The sequence below is a fragment of the Falco punctatus genome (genome assembly GCF_963210335.1).
Source record: "Falco punctatus genome assembly, chromosome: 9".
In the NCBI taxonomy this organism is placed as follows: domain Eukaryota; kingdom Metazoa; phylum Chordata; class Aves; order Falconiformes; family Falconidae; genus Falco; species Falco punctatus.
The window spans coordinates 39440047-39455848 of record NC_137589.1 but is presented as its reverse complement, the minus strand read 5'-3'; the positions used below and the strand labels follow the sequence as shown (position 1 = coordinate 39455848).

The following is a 15802-nucleotide window of genomic DNA, read 5'->3' as shown; positions in this document are numbered from 1 at the left end:
GAGCAAAAGGAAGTGGGGGTTTTGGATGCGAAGAGGATGCAAACTTTACAAAAGGTCACAGCTTTCCTCCATTATTTATCATTGTCATTGCTAATGTTGCAACTCCTGAGCTTCTGGTCTAGAAAAGTCATTATTTTTTGCAGGCTAAAGAATCCAATGCCACAGAAGGTCACAAAGTCCTTCTGTGACAGGGCACATATTATTTCTCTTTGATTCTCTAGCTCCCTGCACTGTGAAAGTGGTTGGCTGCTCGCCAGGTAGACCCCATCTGAAACTATGATGGATAACACTCAAAATACCCAATACAGACATAAACAACAGGGTAAACATATCACAATCTAATTTCCCAGTGCCACAGCCATGATCTAAGCAAAATCTTTATTTTGATGATGTAGCAAAAAATAAAACCCACTTTCTGTCCTGTGCCAGTCACCTCTTAACTGTGAATTCACACCTTATAATAACTTGAAAGCTTGGGAGCTATCTAGTGTGGCATAGCCAGGGGGAAAATCTGCCAGTCAGCTAAATGTATTTTGAAGGAGTTTCCAAAATATTTTTCAGAGTGCACTTAGAACTTGTTGAAGGTGCTGGACTGACAATGCTGGGGATGGAAAAGGCCTGTCTGACAGCCCGAGCTGTATCGGGGCAAGCCCCCCATGCTCCCTGCCAGGTGAGTCCTCTGAGGTCCGTGGGACCCAGCCAGGAGGAGCTGAACCGCCGGCCCAGTGTGGTGCTCAGTGATGGTGCACACAGACCCCTGCTGTGGGGGTGTCTCACAGCGGGCAGAACTGCTGCAGGCATTTCTCACCACAGATTTCCGACAGTACCCTGCAACTTGGAGAACAGAATCAATCATTTAGGTTGGAAGAGACCTGTAAGATCGTCAGGTCCAACTGTTACCCCAGCACTGCCAAGGCCACCACTAACTTGTGTCCCCCAGCACCGCATCCACATGTGTTTTAAACACCCCCAGGGCCGGTGACTGCACCCCCTCCCTGGGCAGCCTGGTCCACGCTCGGCCACCCCTTTCCGTGGGGACATTTTCCCCAATACCCAACCTAAACCTGCCCTGGCGCAGCTTGAGGCCGTTCCCTCTTGTCCTGGCCCTTGTTCCCTGGGAGAAGACACCCACCACCTACAGCCCCTGTCAGGCAGCTGTAGATAACAGCTAAACGTCACACTGACTTATTTGCCCTGCAGCTCCAAGGATTTCAAGAGTTTATGGAGTTATGTACTGGCCTTTGAGGTATTTAAAAATCAGAGCACCAAATCTGGTGCCTGCCCACCCAAATAAGCAGACTGCCCCAGCCAGCTCCCTCCATGGCACCCAAGCCATCCTTTTGCAAGTGCAGCAGCGACACACACGTTGCACAGCAAGACAGTGTTACTGCTGTGACCAAGAGGACATAAAAAGCGTGTATATTTATATATTACACTATTTATTAATATTGTGATATTTCAAGGGTTTAGGCACTCTCTGTGACTCTCTTTTCTCCCCACCTCTCCGTTTACCCCACCAAGGCCATAAACAAAGAATAACAGGTAAGCAGTGTGCATGCACTGTTCCTGTAACACCCCCCGCAGAGTGAGCTACTTCTGCTTGGGGTGCAGGGGGGGAAAGATGACCAGGAAAACAACTTGCTCTTCTTTCAAGGAGAGACTCCCACACCCATGGCAAGAGCAAGGTGGCAGCACACGTGCATACTTGCACACTACAATTTTATCATTCAGTTCCTCACATCTGGCACAAATAGTTCTGTTCTTGGAGTCATGTAAATACTGATTTTTATTTCTTTTCCTCTCCCCTCACTACAAGCAAGACTAACTCTAACGGTTGTGTAGAGGAATGTGAGAATATGCCCGAAGGGAATAAACCTAAAGGCTCCAAAGGCAGCCCCAAAGTCAACTAGAACAACCAAACTGTATGTAAATCCTATGAGTTAGGAGGAACAGACCAGTAATTCGGGTTTTGGCATATTAACATGAGGCCACAGGTAGCATTAGGAGAAAATACTGAAATCAAACATTCAGTGACCTGGACTAAGCCAGGATGAATATTTATACTAATTTGTTTGCAGTTCCTGGGAAGTGTGTTTGCTAAAGGTGCTCCAGAAGCTAACAAAGCAGTGGCTTTGCTCCAGCAGAGGCAGCAGTTGGGGGGTAGCAGACCTTTCACATCATACCTGCCAGGCTACTAAGCCTTTTTTGCTGTTCTGTGGTAAAGGAAGAAACAAAACAAAAAGAAATACAGAACAAATGGGTGAGACATAAACAGCAAGTGCTCTGGTGCTGCATTTCTGACAGGCAAGAAATACACAGTAGACAGAACGGCAGCAGCTGCTGGAGAGAATCTGTTTTCAAATACTCTGCCAAAGTGACAGCCCACAGTCCCTTCTCCACACAGCGGCCTCATGGAATAATACAAATCTCATGATGCAGTGACTGATACGTTTGCAAAGAACATTTTTATGTTTGGTTGTGGGTTTTTTTTCTTAGCATCAGAGAATGAAAAAAGCTGGACAGGAGACTATTTGAAAAACAGTAAAGACTCAGAAACAACTTGATGACTAACTTTGTTACCATTAGCATGAAGTACATTTTGAAACAATAATGCTGCAGCATTTTGAAGGGATATAGGAAAGGATTGAGTTGTCGGTGCTTGCTGAGTCTCATCAGGCACCACCGAGGCATGGATTCAATGATCTGTGCACAGACACAGCTTGGTTAAGGCTTTGATTCTCAGAACGGTCCTCTTGATTTAGAGCCTTTCATTACTGAGTTCCCAGACTGGGATATCTGTGGTCTCTTCCAGTGTGTTTGACCCTAAAGTTGATGCTTCCTAAAGGGATGCCCAAATGACTCGTCCAAGTCATGGCTGGGAATGAACCAGGAATTCTTAGCTCTCTGTTCTCTGCTCTTTCTACTCCTTAGCAATTCATTCTTTCATTTAAAGCAAAAAAGCCATTTGAAAATAATTAGCTACTTTACTGACATACAAAATACACTCTTGAAAGCTCACATTGTTAATGCAAAGATTCCAAAAATTTAATATATTAATCACACCTGTTATATATTCATAATAAATTATGCCATGCAATGCCTGCCAGGGGGATAACTACACTTTGGGACAGCAGGGGACACTGGCCAGGGAAGTCTGTGGTAGGTAACGATCCTCCAGGCTTATGCTGCTGGCTAGCAGAACCCACCCTCACTAGATATTTGTACTAAGGGGATCATCTCAGCCAGGGAGACCGATACTTCTCACTTCGCGCAGCTCCCTCACCGGTATCTGTAAGCTTCATTCCTTGCCCTCGGCCCCTCTGCTCTGCTAACGGCCCATGGCGAGCAGCTTACACGCGTTACGCTCCCGCCACAGCTGCCAGCAGGTGAAAGAAACCCCTGTGTGCAACGGGCGAGAGGGAGGGTGAGCGATCTGGACCTGAAGAGCTGCAGGCTTCACTCTTCTGGGCTGGCCAGCAAGAGCAGCCTGCTGTATTATGAGAAAGGATGCGAGTGAGGATGGGCTCAGCTTCAGGCATCCCGTTCACAGAGGAGAACTGCGTTCAGCTCACACACAAGAACGTGTGGTTCAGAGTCGAAGCTTGAGAGCTCCTTCCTATCTCTTCTTCCACAGGGGAGAGAATATCATGGATGAATAGACTTTCCATGAAAAATAATAAAAAAAAGAAAAAGTGCTTTTGACAAGAAGAAAAGTTTTCCTTTCCACTGACATCTCTGAACAGGAAAGCGAGCTGCTGATGGATAGGAGCAGAAGGAACAGGAGGTGCCTGCTGCTCCCCTCACCGCCCCACCAGAGCCAGCCTGCAGCCCCAGGCATGCACCGCTCCGGCTTTCACCCCGATCCTGTGTGCCGGGAACGCAAGGGCCAGGAACTTGTACCCTTCTCAGAGAAAGGGTCAAGCAGAGGAATATAAGTGCTGGCAACCTTGAAGGAATGATTACAGGTGCCTTCAGAATTCCCAGAGGAGGAAGCACTGGAGGATACCAAGACTTGAAACCAGTAACAGAAGGGGAAGAGGAAACAAGTACTTGAGTACGCTTTTGGTGCAAAATAAAGGTGTCAAAAAGAAAATTAATCAAGACGCCAAATAGATATGAAAGGAAGAAATGCTTACTTTGGTGCTAGGAAAGAGAAAGAGGATCTGAAATTACTTGTATCTAAGCATAAATCTTATTCAGTTGGTACTACTGAAATCCAGTAGAAAATATTCTGAGGTCTCTCATCACAACTTACTAAGATCAAGCCGACAGAAAAAGCATATGGTGTGGTTTCTGCACTTCAAATGGCCATTACCTGTTTCTAAATCTCCGATAACTCCAAATCAAAGGGTCTTACGTGCTTACAGATTAATGAACTAGCAGATAAAGCATAAAATAGGACAGTAGGTGATGTCTGCCACAACAGTTGCTCCAGAGAATAAGATAACCAGCTCCTTAAAAAGCAATCAATAATCCACTGAGGAGAAAGAAAAGCACATTATCCATCTGGAGGACTAAAACTACTGGAGATCTCAGACTGCCAGCATTAAAATAACCTTGAAAATTCTAATTCAGAGGGTATTTCATAGCATGCAAGAGAAATTTCTATTAAACTTCATCCTGACATGAAGGAATTTATTTCAGCACAAATCACGATTAACCATTCAGGGAAAGGTGGATCATAACTAGTAACAATTATATGCCATCAGACCAGTTTTGAATATAAAAGATTCATAAAGATGAAATCAAATATGAATCATGTCAGTCAGGACAGAAATTTAATAGATAACTGAGATCTGAGAAGCATTTAAAAAGTCCAAGTTAGGACAAAGAAATCTTAATGCTATCCTGGGATAAAGCCTCGATAGGAATGGAAGCATAAGGAACCATAAGAAACCCCCAACACATAAAAAGATGGAAAATTAAGAAAATTTATACCTATGAGTAGGTAACACATGCTGGGAAATGAAAGAAAATTGCAGTGGAAGTAAAAGAATTAACAGAATGTCTCAGACTCAAAAGTTGGTTTTAAGGTACATGAATAATAAACAAAAACCTAGCAATGATCTAGTTATTCTACCAAATAGGCACAGTGGAACTGTGTTCATAAGAGGGCAGAGAAGATGACACATCTGAGTACTATTTCCATTCTGCATTTGGAAAAAAAGGAAAAAATAAAAAGAAAAAAGTTTGATGTCCTACTGCCTGATGGAGAAATACTTTACACTTCAATGGTAATTAAGGGCTATGCCGAATGACAACAACTGAGGTCAGATGCTTGAAAATTAGCACGTTCACACAGAGTGTATTGAAGTGTTTTTGAGCAGTTTCCTGCTCTAAAGCGGTTATGGAGAGGGCAGCTCACTGGACCATTAACATTCATCCTCAGTATGTCTTGGAATACACAGGAAACTCCACAGGACAAGGAAGAAAGCAAATGTTGTGACAGCCTTTGAAAAGCATCAGCATGATGGTTGGGGCATCAGCATGATAGCTCGGGCATCTGTCTGTCAAGTCAACAACAATGCCAGGAACAAAATATTGTAACGAATTATACGAGATTTTATTAATAAATACATAGTATGACACGCAATGTCAGTCAATACAGATCTATGACTAAGATGCCTTGTCAAACCAGTTCAATATGATTCTTGAAAATTATAAGCTTTACTAATAAAAACTGAAAAACACGCATTAGAATGAGATACTTCACAACTCGTTCAAGTTGCTTATCAGGCCATGATCTATATCACAGTCAACAAAAATGTGATGAAAGAAGGCTCTTCAATCTATCAGATACTGTATCATGAGTGCTAATTGTCAGAGGCAAGACAGATGCAGACAGGACAAATTTTTAACTGTGAAGGTAATCAGCACACAGAACAATGTGGCATCAGTTGCCTTGGAGCCTGTGGATGGATCATCATATATATCACATACAGATGCAACTATCGTGCTCTTACAATCTACAGAGATAAAATATCCTCGTGTGGTACACACTGAAATGTTACAGATTGAATGCAAGAAACAACCAAAAGAGTATCCTACCTCAAGAAACTTAACAAAAAGTTTTGAGACAAAAAAAGGCTGCCTCACATACTATTTTCTCCTCTTGAAGCAGTTGAGGAATCCAGATACCCTCATTCAAATGCATATAAGCCAAGCTGCTCCAGATGCTGGCAAAAAGGAAGAGATAACCCACTGCTACCCCTACAATCAGCTGGGCTACAGTGAGGATGCTATCTTCAGGGTCAAAGACTGGAGTCCATTTCAAAAAGGCACTGGAAAAAACCCAACCCACGAGGGGCTGCAAAGGAGCACATCAGTGCACACCTGTGCACACAGTATGAGGAGCACAGGCCTTACCTCTGTTTTCTGATTTTATTTTATTTTATTCTTTGCAAAAAGTTGTAGCATTGTAGGTTTGAATCTGCCTGCCCTCGAGTTTCCAGAGTCCACTGGAAACCAAGGCAAATTGGACTGCATCTGTGTGGCTCTTTGTGAGCCAGTCTTTAGTGATGCACAATGGAACTGGGAGCTGGGGTAATGCCAGCCATCAGGAGAACTAAAAAGGAGAAGTAAAGTTTCCCTCTGATGCCAGAGGTAAAGAGATGAAACTATCCATTCAGAAGAGCTGCTGTGAGGCAGAGAAAGGCTTAGATCAGTAAACACGGGAGTGCTCAAACAAGGCTGTTTTGTTCATACACAAACCCAGAGCTTGAGGACTGCCGCAGTACGAGTTTGAGTCGATCCAATTACGGACAGAGGAACAAATCGCCGAGCTCACGCTTACGAGCAAAGGGGTTAGTTACTACTGGGTGAACTGCTGAGAATTCAGAGGTCACATCTCCCCACAGTAATTGAAAACACAGCTGCTCTTCTTTCACACTGCAGGAGCTGAGAACATATCCCCTTTTCCAAGGAGGGAGAACCTAAGGCAAGCTACCTTGCTCCTACCGACAGACAGATGTGAGCATCCACCCTTTTCCACCGTAAGAGGAATCCTGATGGGGGATAAGAACTTACCCTATAATAACTTACTCATATGCCCATAGCCCAGTTATAAGCCTCTCCCCCAACCTGGAGTGGCTTCTCCACAGGTTTTAATTAGGAAAAAGTAGGCATCGTCCCATGCCTCTAACCTCTTACTTGCCTGTTGTGTGCTCCAGTCACTACAACTTTCTGGAGGCAGCTTTGTTAGCTCTTAGTAGTCTGGACTTAATCACCCACGGCACACACATTCTCCGGTTCCTCATAGCGTAACAGGTTGCTCACCCTGAGCCACAAATATCTATACGCAAGTCTCCTTACCTCGATTGTGCTGCAAGAGGACGATAGTGGGATTGACAATTGTGGTAGAGGGATAGGCAGAGGAAGACTTGTTGATTGAAGTGAAGGAGGTTGGATAATCAGTGCCAGCGCCAGGCTGGGGCACCTCATTTAGCACAGAACCTGGGTCCTAAAAAGGAGAGCAACACGTCATTAGCGGCATGCAGAAGGCTGCTACACTGGCAAAATCTAGGGTGGGGTGCAAAAAACCCAACAACAACAAAACCCCATTTTAAGCTGAATGAGAAGCATAATCACAGCAAATTTTAGTAAAAAAGGCACAAGCATGAGCATTACCCTGCTCCTTGTACATACCCTGCTTGTTGTTAATGCAATTAGTTTGCTAAGGCAGTACTATAATTATTTGGTGTTGGGTTTCACAACTCCAACCCCAAAAGGAGGCACTAAATTAATCTGGCAGACGCTCTGGATCAAACACAGGGTACCAGAAATGAGCAAATCTGGTTGGGGGCAAGACACAGACATCTTTCCCCTGACAGATACAGACACAAACTTTTGTTTTAAAAGTATTCCTTTCATAGCAAGAAGTCAGACATGCAAAACTCATGCAATTCTGGAGTGAAACGTTATTACCGCAGCTGGTTTGATAAGGAAGGTCTGAGGAATAAGGTTAGCACCATCACTCAGGAGACAGTGTGACACCTACCTCGTTAAAATAATGAAATAAAAACCAAAACCACCCAAAACTGATAGAAGGTAAGAAGTAGGAGTCTAGCAAGGAAGATACTCAACATGGCTTTGCTGCTGGAGAACCAACAGCAAGCCGCTCTTGCTCCTCTAAGGCACCCAGCTCCATTATTTGCTTATTTCAAACCCACCTCTGGTATCACCACAGCCCTGGAGGTTCTGTACAAACACCGGCTGTGGCAGGAGGGAGACTTTGGGTCATCTTTGAAAAGTCTCAGTCCAGGGGTGCCAGGCTTTTGTTGGCAGTAAGGGGAAGAGATAAAGAAGGGACGATGACTAAGACTGCGTGTGCCAGTTTAGGCTGAGATTTTTCAAAGCTTCTTAAGGAATTTGGACACACAATTACCATTAATGGGGAACGAGCATCCAAACAGAGCACGGAACAGCATACCAGATGCCTGCACTCCTGTTACTCCACTGTCAGACTAAAATGCTGCAGGGCTCTGGCCCGCAAAATGGAGCTGAGCATTCAGGAGGATTTTCATTGCTGTAAAAAACCTGAATATGCACAGAATATTGCCTCAGAAGAATCCCTACTTCTGGCTCTTCTGGCCAAGTGCAATTCTGTGCCCTTCATATCCACCAGTGCCTGGGGAAAGGACATACAAGATCAGGCAGGGGGCTGAACAGGGGCTGGAGCAAGGCGAGGCACCAGCACCGAGAGATAAATCATACTGAGAACTGGCCATTATCAGAACAAACACCTACAAGTCTCTCCAACGGAGAGGGGAATCAGGGAAGAACAACCCTGTTCTGCTGGATGGAGGGGATCTTGCTCCAAGCAGCATCTCAGCAGGCCACAGACATTCCATGAGGACAGAAAAGAATCAATGGTCTTCAGAAACAGATGTCCCTGAGGGAAGCCCCAGCCCTGTTTTGCTGGCTGTGATAATATTCCAAACAACACAATTTAGGAAAAGGAGTGGGAGTCAGGCAGAAGTATGAGAGAGCTGGGTTTCAGCTTCACTTTGAGAACTGAACTATAAAGAAACCCTCAGAGCAGAAGGATGTCAGATCAGGATAGGCTCAGCAACTCCAGCTAAGTCATCAAAGCGGGTGAGCAAAGACCATTTAAATCATTGTGGAAAATGGCTCTGTGACTATGTGACTTAAGTCAATGCACCCAAAAGTGTTTCAAAATTCTCATCTCATGAAAATCACCTACAACATAATTTCTACTACTCTACAATTTGGCTGCCTGCTGAATTTTTCTGGAGCCTGCAGCTAGGCTCCATCAAAAACCCATATACAAACCACCAATTTCAACAAAGGCAGAAATGCCAATGCTGAGAACTTTTGAAGGTACTATGGAATCATTTAGGTTGGAAAAACCCTTTAAGATCATCAGGTCCAACCACTAAACCAGCATTGCCATGGCCACCGCTAAACCACGTCCCTAAACGCCACATCTCTGCATTTTTTTTCAACGCTTCCAGGGTTGGGTTTTTTTTCTTGCTCCCCAAAGCCTGTTTGACAGACCCCTGCAGAGGCAGAGAAAGCATCACCATGAGAGGAGAGGGTTCTGCTGAACTTACTTGTCCTTTACAAGCAACCCTATAAAGAAACACGGTGGTTGTACGACTTCCAGTACAAGGAGGGTCGGGTACTTTTTGCCTTCTCTGCAACTTTAACTTGGAGCTACTTTTCCTCCTTGTCCCTGAGGACTTCCTAAAACAGGTGATGAACTCATAAAGAAACAAAACCTGACCCAAGAACACTAAGTTAAAACTGTTGCGGATTTAATTCTTCAAAATTTTCCAAAGACAAGCAATTCCAAACTGAAGAGACACCCTCCCCCTCATCTATCCCACAGCACCTGCATACCTGGAAGCCTCTTAGCTGAGTATGTGGTATTACTGCTTGTAGGTCACTGGATACTGGCAGCAATCTTATACTGATTTCAGCAGGGATTTGTGTAGAGACCATAAGGTCTTGTGGCTCCAAGCGGAACAGAAAGCCAGCCCTAACCTTTAACTGGTCTGCTGTTGCTGCTTTAAATGTTACTCAAACACAATTAAAGATGCTATTAAAAGAGCCTGAAGAGATCAGTTAGTTGCAGCTATTCTACTTATACAGAATTCATTACTCTGAGCAAATCCCGTGAAGACTCTTAAGGTGTGCATCACCTAGCAGAACAGGCACAAAGGGAGACAGTCAAATGCTGCTGTGAGAAGTGAATAGAAATTTCAAAGCTGCACAAGGCAGGCAACACGCATGCACTAGCACAGGACGTAAACAAGGTTTCAGTTGTCATGCTGCTGGCAGGGAGTGAGTCATCACTCCTCTCTCAAGTTTAGTATTGCAAGGAGAAAATAATTTTAATCTGGGAATACAAATTTAGGAAAAGGGCGAGGAGGGTACTTGGCAAGCTTACTGTACGTGAGATGACTCCAGTGATTTCAGGCTTCAAGCCCCTGTGCAAAGCCCCCGTGACTGGAGGGACAAGTGAAGGTGGTGATGAGAAGAATGGCAGTTTCGGGTAAACAGAGGGTAATGTGCCAGATGCAGAGGGTGCTTGGTTATGGTGGGAACCCCTCTGGAGATGTGGGGGAATGAAATCGTCTAGAGTCGGGAAAGTCAAGGGTGAGCCAGGAGGAACAGTCTCAGGGGATATGGAGCCTTGCCCGAAAGGAACCAGAGGTGGTGGTGGAGTGCTGGAGCTGCCTTCTTGCTGTCTTTCTGGATTAACCTGCAGGAGGGGGACTACTATAACCCCAGGCTGAGCTGTGGTGGTGGCAGTGGCATCCTGTAGGAAACAAGGTGTTGTTATGCAATGGGGGAGATCAGCACTTTATTCTAACGAAGCCATACAGTGTCATGCAAGGATGCACCCAAAACGATACAGAGCCCCAACAGATTTTCTTTCCATAGGGAGACGTACTTCTTCAGTCTGGCAGCCCTGGCCCCTGTGAACGCGCACGGTTTTTCACAATGATCTTCCTTCCCCTCACCACCCCTCTTCTCCAGTCCTGTGCTCTGATTTAGCCTCCCTGCAAGCTCTGTGTTCACCATCACATGAGAACACTAACCATCACATTACAGAGTTTGCTCCTTTCACATCACCCTAAAATAGAAAGGTCCTCGCCAGCCCAGACCAACCCCCTACAAACACCAGGCACGCACAGACACACGGATCAGTGTTGAGGGGGGTGCGCGAGGTGTTAAGTATTACCGAGTACAAGACCACAAGACTCGGGTGGCACAACAAGTGCTCAGAAATGAGGCGGAAGGGGAATAAAGCATTAAGGGAACATTGTAACGAATTAAAGAACCGTCCACAGGGCTGAAAGAAAACAAGGTTATGGAGAAAACATGTACCATGCTGCGTCCCATCGCCTTGTACGGCGGCTGTCGCTGCTGGGCAAGGTAAGGCTCTTTTCTCATCCTGTCCTCTGTGGCAGCTGTGCTCTGGGGCTCTAGCACTCTGTCCCTCACAGCCTGCGGAGGTGACGACTGAGTCCAGGAGGGCTGGCCCGCACCATAACTAACTGCGTCTTTACTGAGGACAATGTAAAAGTACGGCCTGGGAGGAACAGGAGGAGGAGGAGGAGCAGGAAGAGACTTTCCAGTATCTGTTACAGAGGAAACAATGTCGGTGGCTGGTGCCTCAGTGAGCTCAGCGCCCAAACTGGCGCTGGCTGCTGGGTCATGTGTGGTGCCAGTGGAATTTTCAGATGCAGCTGAGCAAGTGCTGTTAGATAAACAAGCTACATATAGTTTGGTGACCTTTTTATCCGCCTTCGTCTCATGACTGGAATTCATTCCAGCCTTACTGGGATCTGCCCTGTCAGGGTTGCGTTGTATGGATGATGCATCCAACGAGGAGCGACTTTCCAAGAGAGGCCGCCCAGCATGCATCTCATCTTTGGGGCCTGAAGAGAGAGAATGCCCTGCTGGCAAGCCTTGCTTCCCACGGGGAATGGCCCCGTAGGGGGTCGGTGATGAGAAATAACACCGTGCACTGGCGTTTGGTGATGCACGCTGTGTATAAGGCTTGGGCGCATTCAGGTACACGCAGTCCATGATGGGCACGGGCAACAGGTTGGTCACTTTAGTGTCAGTGCGAGGACGCCATGCAAAGCTCTCCTCTTTGGGAAGAGGAGGACGGGGAGGAGCGAGGGCCTGCCCAGGCAGTCAAGAAGGAAGAGAGGGAGAGAGGAAGCAGCACCAAATGAAAGGAAAAAGGAAGGAAAAAATAAATAAATTTGAAGAATTAATTCTGTCATTAGACTTGGGTTAAGCAGGTTTTAATACAGCAAGAACAAAAAGCAAATACAGTATCTGGAAGGCCAGCGCAGCACTCACTCACGTACATCTTTGCGCACATTCTCTCTTCCTCAGCACTGCTCACTGCGGCACACAAACTCTGCCCAGCTCCCAAGTCCCTGCCTACACGTTTCTCTCTCTGGGCTACATAAATCTCAGTGCTGCATTGTTTTGAGGCCTGCACAGCAACACCCACCATGCCCCCGGGAAAGCCAGAGGCAAGATTTAACATCCTGGCCAACTAATCCCAGGCTCATGCCTCTGTCAGTAAATACTTGCCAGCACTGGGGACATTTGAATGGCAAAGCCAAATTCAGAGCTCTAGGCCATCTCTGCATGTTAACTGCGCTGACGAAAAATGAATGTTGTGAGGTTTCACCAGCACTAATGACAGCAGGTGTCACGTGAATACTGTAGCCTGCTAGAGCTGGCTAAGTAAGAAGTCAGCATTTCTTCCTCCTAAAAGCTAGCTCTTGAGCAGTATTCAGGATTTTTCAGTCCTAAAAATGCTTTCAGGAAGACCAGAACAATTAAAGTTTTTGAGAAACCGAGTTTGTAATAATTTGCCTTCAGAATCAAGATGACCAACAGAGAAACCCTGCTTCTAATCAATAACAAAAAGCTTTACTGCTTTTGGTCCTTTGCAACATATAGGTTGCTAACTCCACAGCTGCCTGCCGACTGCAACTCCAACTCCAATTACAGCAAATTGTCTCTGAAAGCCAAACTGTTTTGAAGTAAAGTAACTTAGCAATAGAGAGGTTTTCATTTTATTTATTGCTTTGTTGTCAGCAGCTGAAAGCTATAAACTACTGAAAGGAAAAGAAATAAAACACACACCTAGTGAACAATAGCTCCCTGCATTCTTGCAAAGTAACCCTCTGGAGGCTATGAAAGTAGGTTTTACATACAGCCTGTTGTCATATCTTTGTAGGCACAGGATGGCTAACCAATGCTAAAATTGGCTAAAACCAGAGAATGGAGATGCCTTAACAGCTTGCAACACTCAAATCTGAAAAAATACCTCCTTTAAAATTTACTCAAAAATAACAGGTTCTGGCCAGCACCTATTCTCATTATATGTATGTAGACATAGAACAGCTTCATAAAATTACAGCTGCAGTCCATAGTCTACTGTACTCATGGTGCCCCTTTTTCCCCTCTTCCTTCATATGTAAGGGAGGGCAGAAGTGGGTTGGTAAGTGTTCCTTCTGAAGGGCTTCTGCTTCTAGAACAGGCTCATTCCTTTTGATTTCTTAAGGACAGTAGTTTCAGTCCGGAGACTTCAGAATGCCACAATACCTCCCTAGGTTAGGTGAGGCCTCAATTTACTACCACGCAGTATTATCAGGAAATACTAATTTACCACCTGCGATTGCTGTTTTCCATTGTCTTCCGTTTCAGCTTAGCCTGGACAGCGGTCCTGGAGACTGCCATAAGTAGTACTACATGCATCAGCACTCTCTGCTTGTTCATCAGTAAGACCAACAGGGGCTACAGAGCAGCCTTAAGTATCGGGCAGTAGACGGTTCTCTCTTTAGGGAGCTGCTCCTTCCCATGCGTTCATTGGAGTTGTGCCTTCTGCCACTTTCACTTATGATTTCAGGGACGGCGCCTGTTCTGCAGCATTGCTATGGGTCCCTGATGACCAAAGCAGTCACCCTGATAGGGACCAAGGCTACAAAGGGACTCTGTTTCACATAAGAAAGCAGTTTCTAGCAAAGGGTTTCCTTATCAACTTTTAGACTGCTTCTGTGCAGACTGACCACCCAAAAGGAAAAGGATGAAGTTACACTTCTCTTAACAGACTGACTTCAACAATTTACCTTCAGGTACAAATAACCTTTCCCTTGTTGGCTTGTATCAGTTACAGTGCTAAAACTGAAAGGTGTTTCCCCATCATTTTTTTAACATAGCATGTAACTCCACTCTCAGCCTATAGGAACCTCTACGAAATGACCAACATAAAAGACAGAACAGTAACAGATGACTACTTCACCTTTTTTCTTGCAAACAAACAGCATGTCATCCTCCTCCTTCATCCACCAAGGAAACACTGTGGCGTGTCTGAACTCACGAGCTCCACAGCACTCTGCTGACATCAGTGTTGCCCCCATTTTAAAGGTAGGAAAAGCTGAGGCACAGCAACTTACCCGAGTCTGCAGCAAAATTTGGAGTTCAACCCAGGACTCCTGACCATGAATCCAGTGCTTGAACCCAGAAGATCACCCTCAGGGTCACAGAAAAAAGGCTTACCTGTGGCTTGCTGTCTGAGGAAAGGTTCGGACGCACGCTCCTATAACCCTTGGCAGCCAGAGAAGATGGCTGGGCATCCCCATTGGCATCGGTGTTAGATGACGACCTCCATTCATCTACGAGGGGAAGGAAAACTCAGATCACAGAGGATTCCCTCTCCAGCTACAGGATGAGTGAAAGGAGGGGACTCTTTTCTTCCTTCCCCCCCACCCCCAGGCAACAACAAATACTTCCAAGAAAACAACACATAAACAGCCAATGTTTGTACCTGTTTCTGGGTTTTCTGGCTCCAGACCTAAGCGTTTCACAGAAAGGAGGGATGGAAGAGGTTGGGATAGAGGACAGGCACAGCGGAAAAGAAAGGGGACAAAAACAAACCATTACATTTATAGATAACATGTACCAATTGAAGTTAAGAGTCCAGCTACTTCATTTCACACATAAAATGCTTTCTGACAAGGCTGCCTAATTACCATAGAGACCAGCCCTAAACATGATGCCCTCCTTGTTTCTGACCTTTGTAAACACAAGGCAATTCATTCAGAGCAATGAAGAAACAATTGTTCATTGACATTCCTATTTCAAGAGGCAAAAAGGCAGCTCAGCTAGCTACTTTCTAAAGCTGCATCTTGACATCCAGACACCACAAATTACTGGAAATGTAGGGACCCTGTATTTAGCCATGATACAGGCTATGAAGATGTATCTTTCCTTATCAACATTGCTACGTATGATTAACTGAGATAAAGAACTGCCAACAAACAGATCAGGTTTTATAGACTAAGTGAAGGGAATTATAAAATATGTCACTTTACAACCCAGTCCTTGCAGCTCGATGCACTGGTCTCATCACTTATTTACCCACCTCCCACCGGGCTCCTCCCCACCCCGCTACTCGTTTTGCTGTTTAAGTTAAATGCAAAAAGCTCCTCCAGCTCCAAAGTACATTTCATAAAGCGACTGAGAGAATAAGCAAAGGAAGTATTAATGAGCTGATTTCCATAGTAATGGGCTCATTGCCATTCAAGCTGCTGGAAATTTATGAAGCCATCAACAGAAAGGAGAGAGGCAATGGTGGGGGGTAGGAGTGAAGAAACAGAGAATGGCAAGCATGAAAAGAGGGTAGGTCACGGGAGGGACAGAATGGGAGGAGAAGACAGAGCAAAAAGCCGTACATTGGGGCTGGAATTAACGGAATTGCCCTTCCTGCAACAATACGGTTAGAAACCATGTATGCTTTGCT

The 15802-nt window shown here is 45.3% G+C and overlaps 1 protein-coding gene across 5 annotated transcripts in view; it reads right to left on the bottom strand.

Annotated features, from left to right (window-relative positions):
• The window catches only part of SORBS1 (sorbin and SH3 domain containing 1), an 87252-nt gene that overhangs the window by 48537 nt on the left and 22913 nt on the right, over positions 1 to 15802 (bottom strand). For 2 of the 5 annotated variants that reach the window (XM_080401161.1, XM_080401165.1), the window contains exons 6-11: positions 14828 to 14854; positions 14560 to 14675; positions 11356 to 12159; positions 10412 to 10783; positions 7312 to 7459; positions 2184 to 2213 (exon numbers count right to left, since the gene is read on the bottom strand). In XM_080401161.1, the coding sequence (XP_080257287.1) occupies positions 2184 to 2213; positions 7312 to 7459; positions 10412 to 10783; positions 11356 to 12159; positions 14560 to 14675; positions 14828 to 14854 (1497 nt within the window). The remainder of the gene's footprint in view (positions 1 to 2183; positions 2214 to 7311; positions 7460 to 10411; positions 10784 to 11355; positions 12160 to 14559; positions 14676 to 14827; positions 14855 to 15802) is intronic. The other 3 variants (XM_080401162.1, XM_080401163.1, XM_080401164.1) reach the window with 3 other exon arrangements.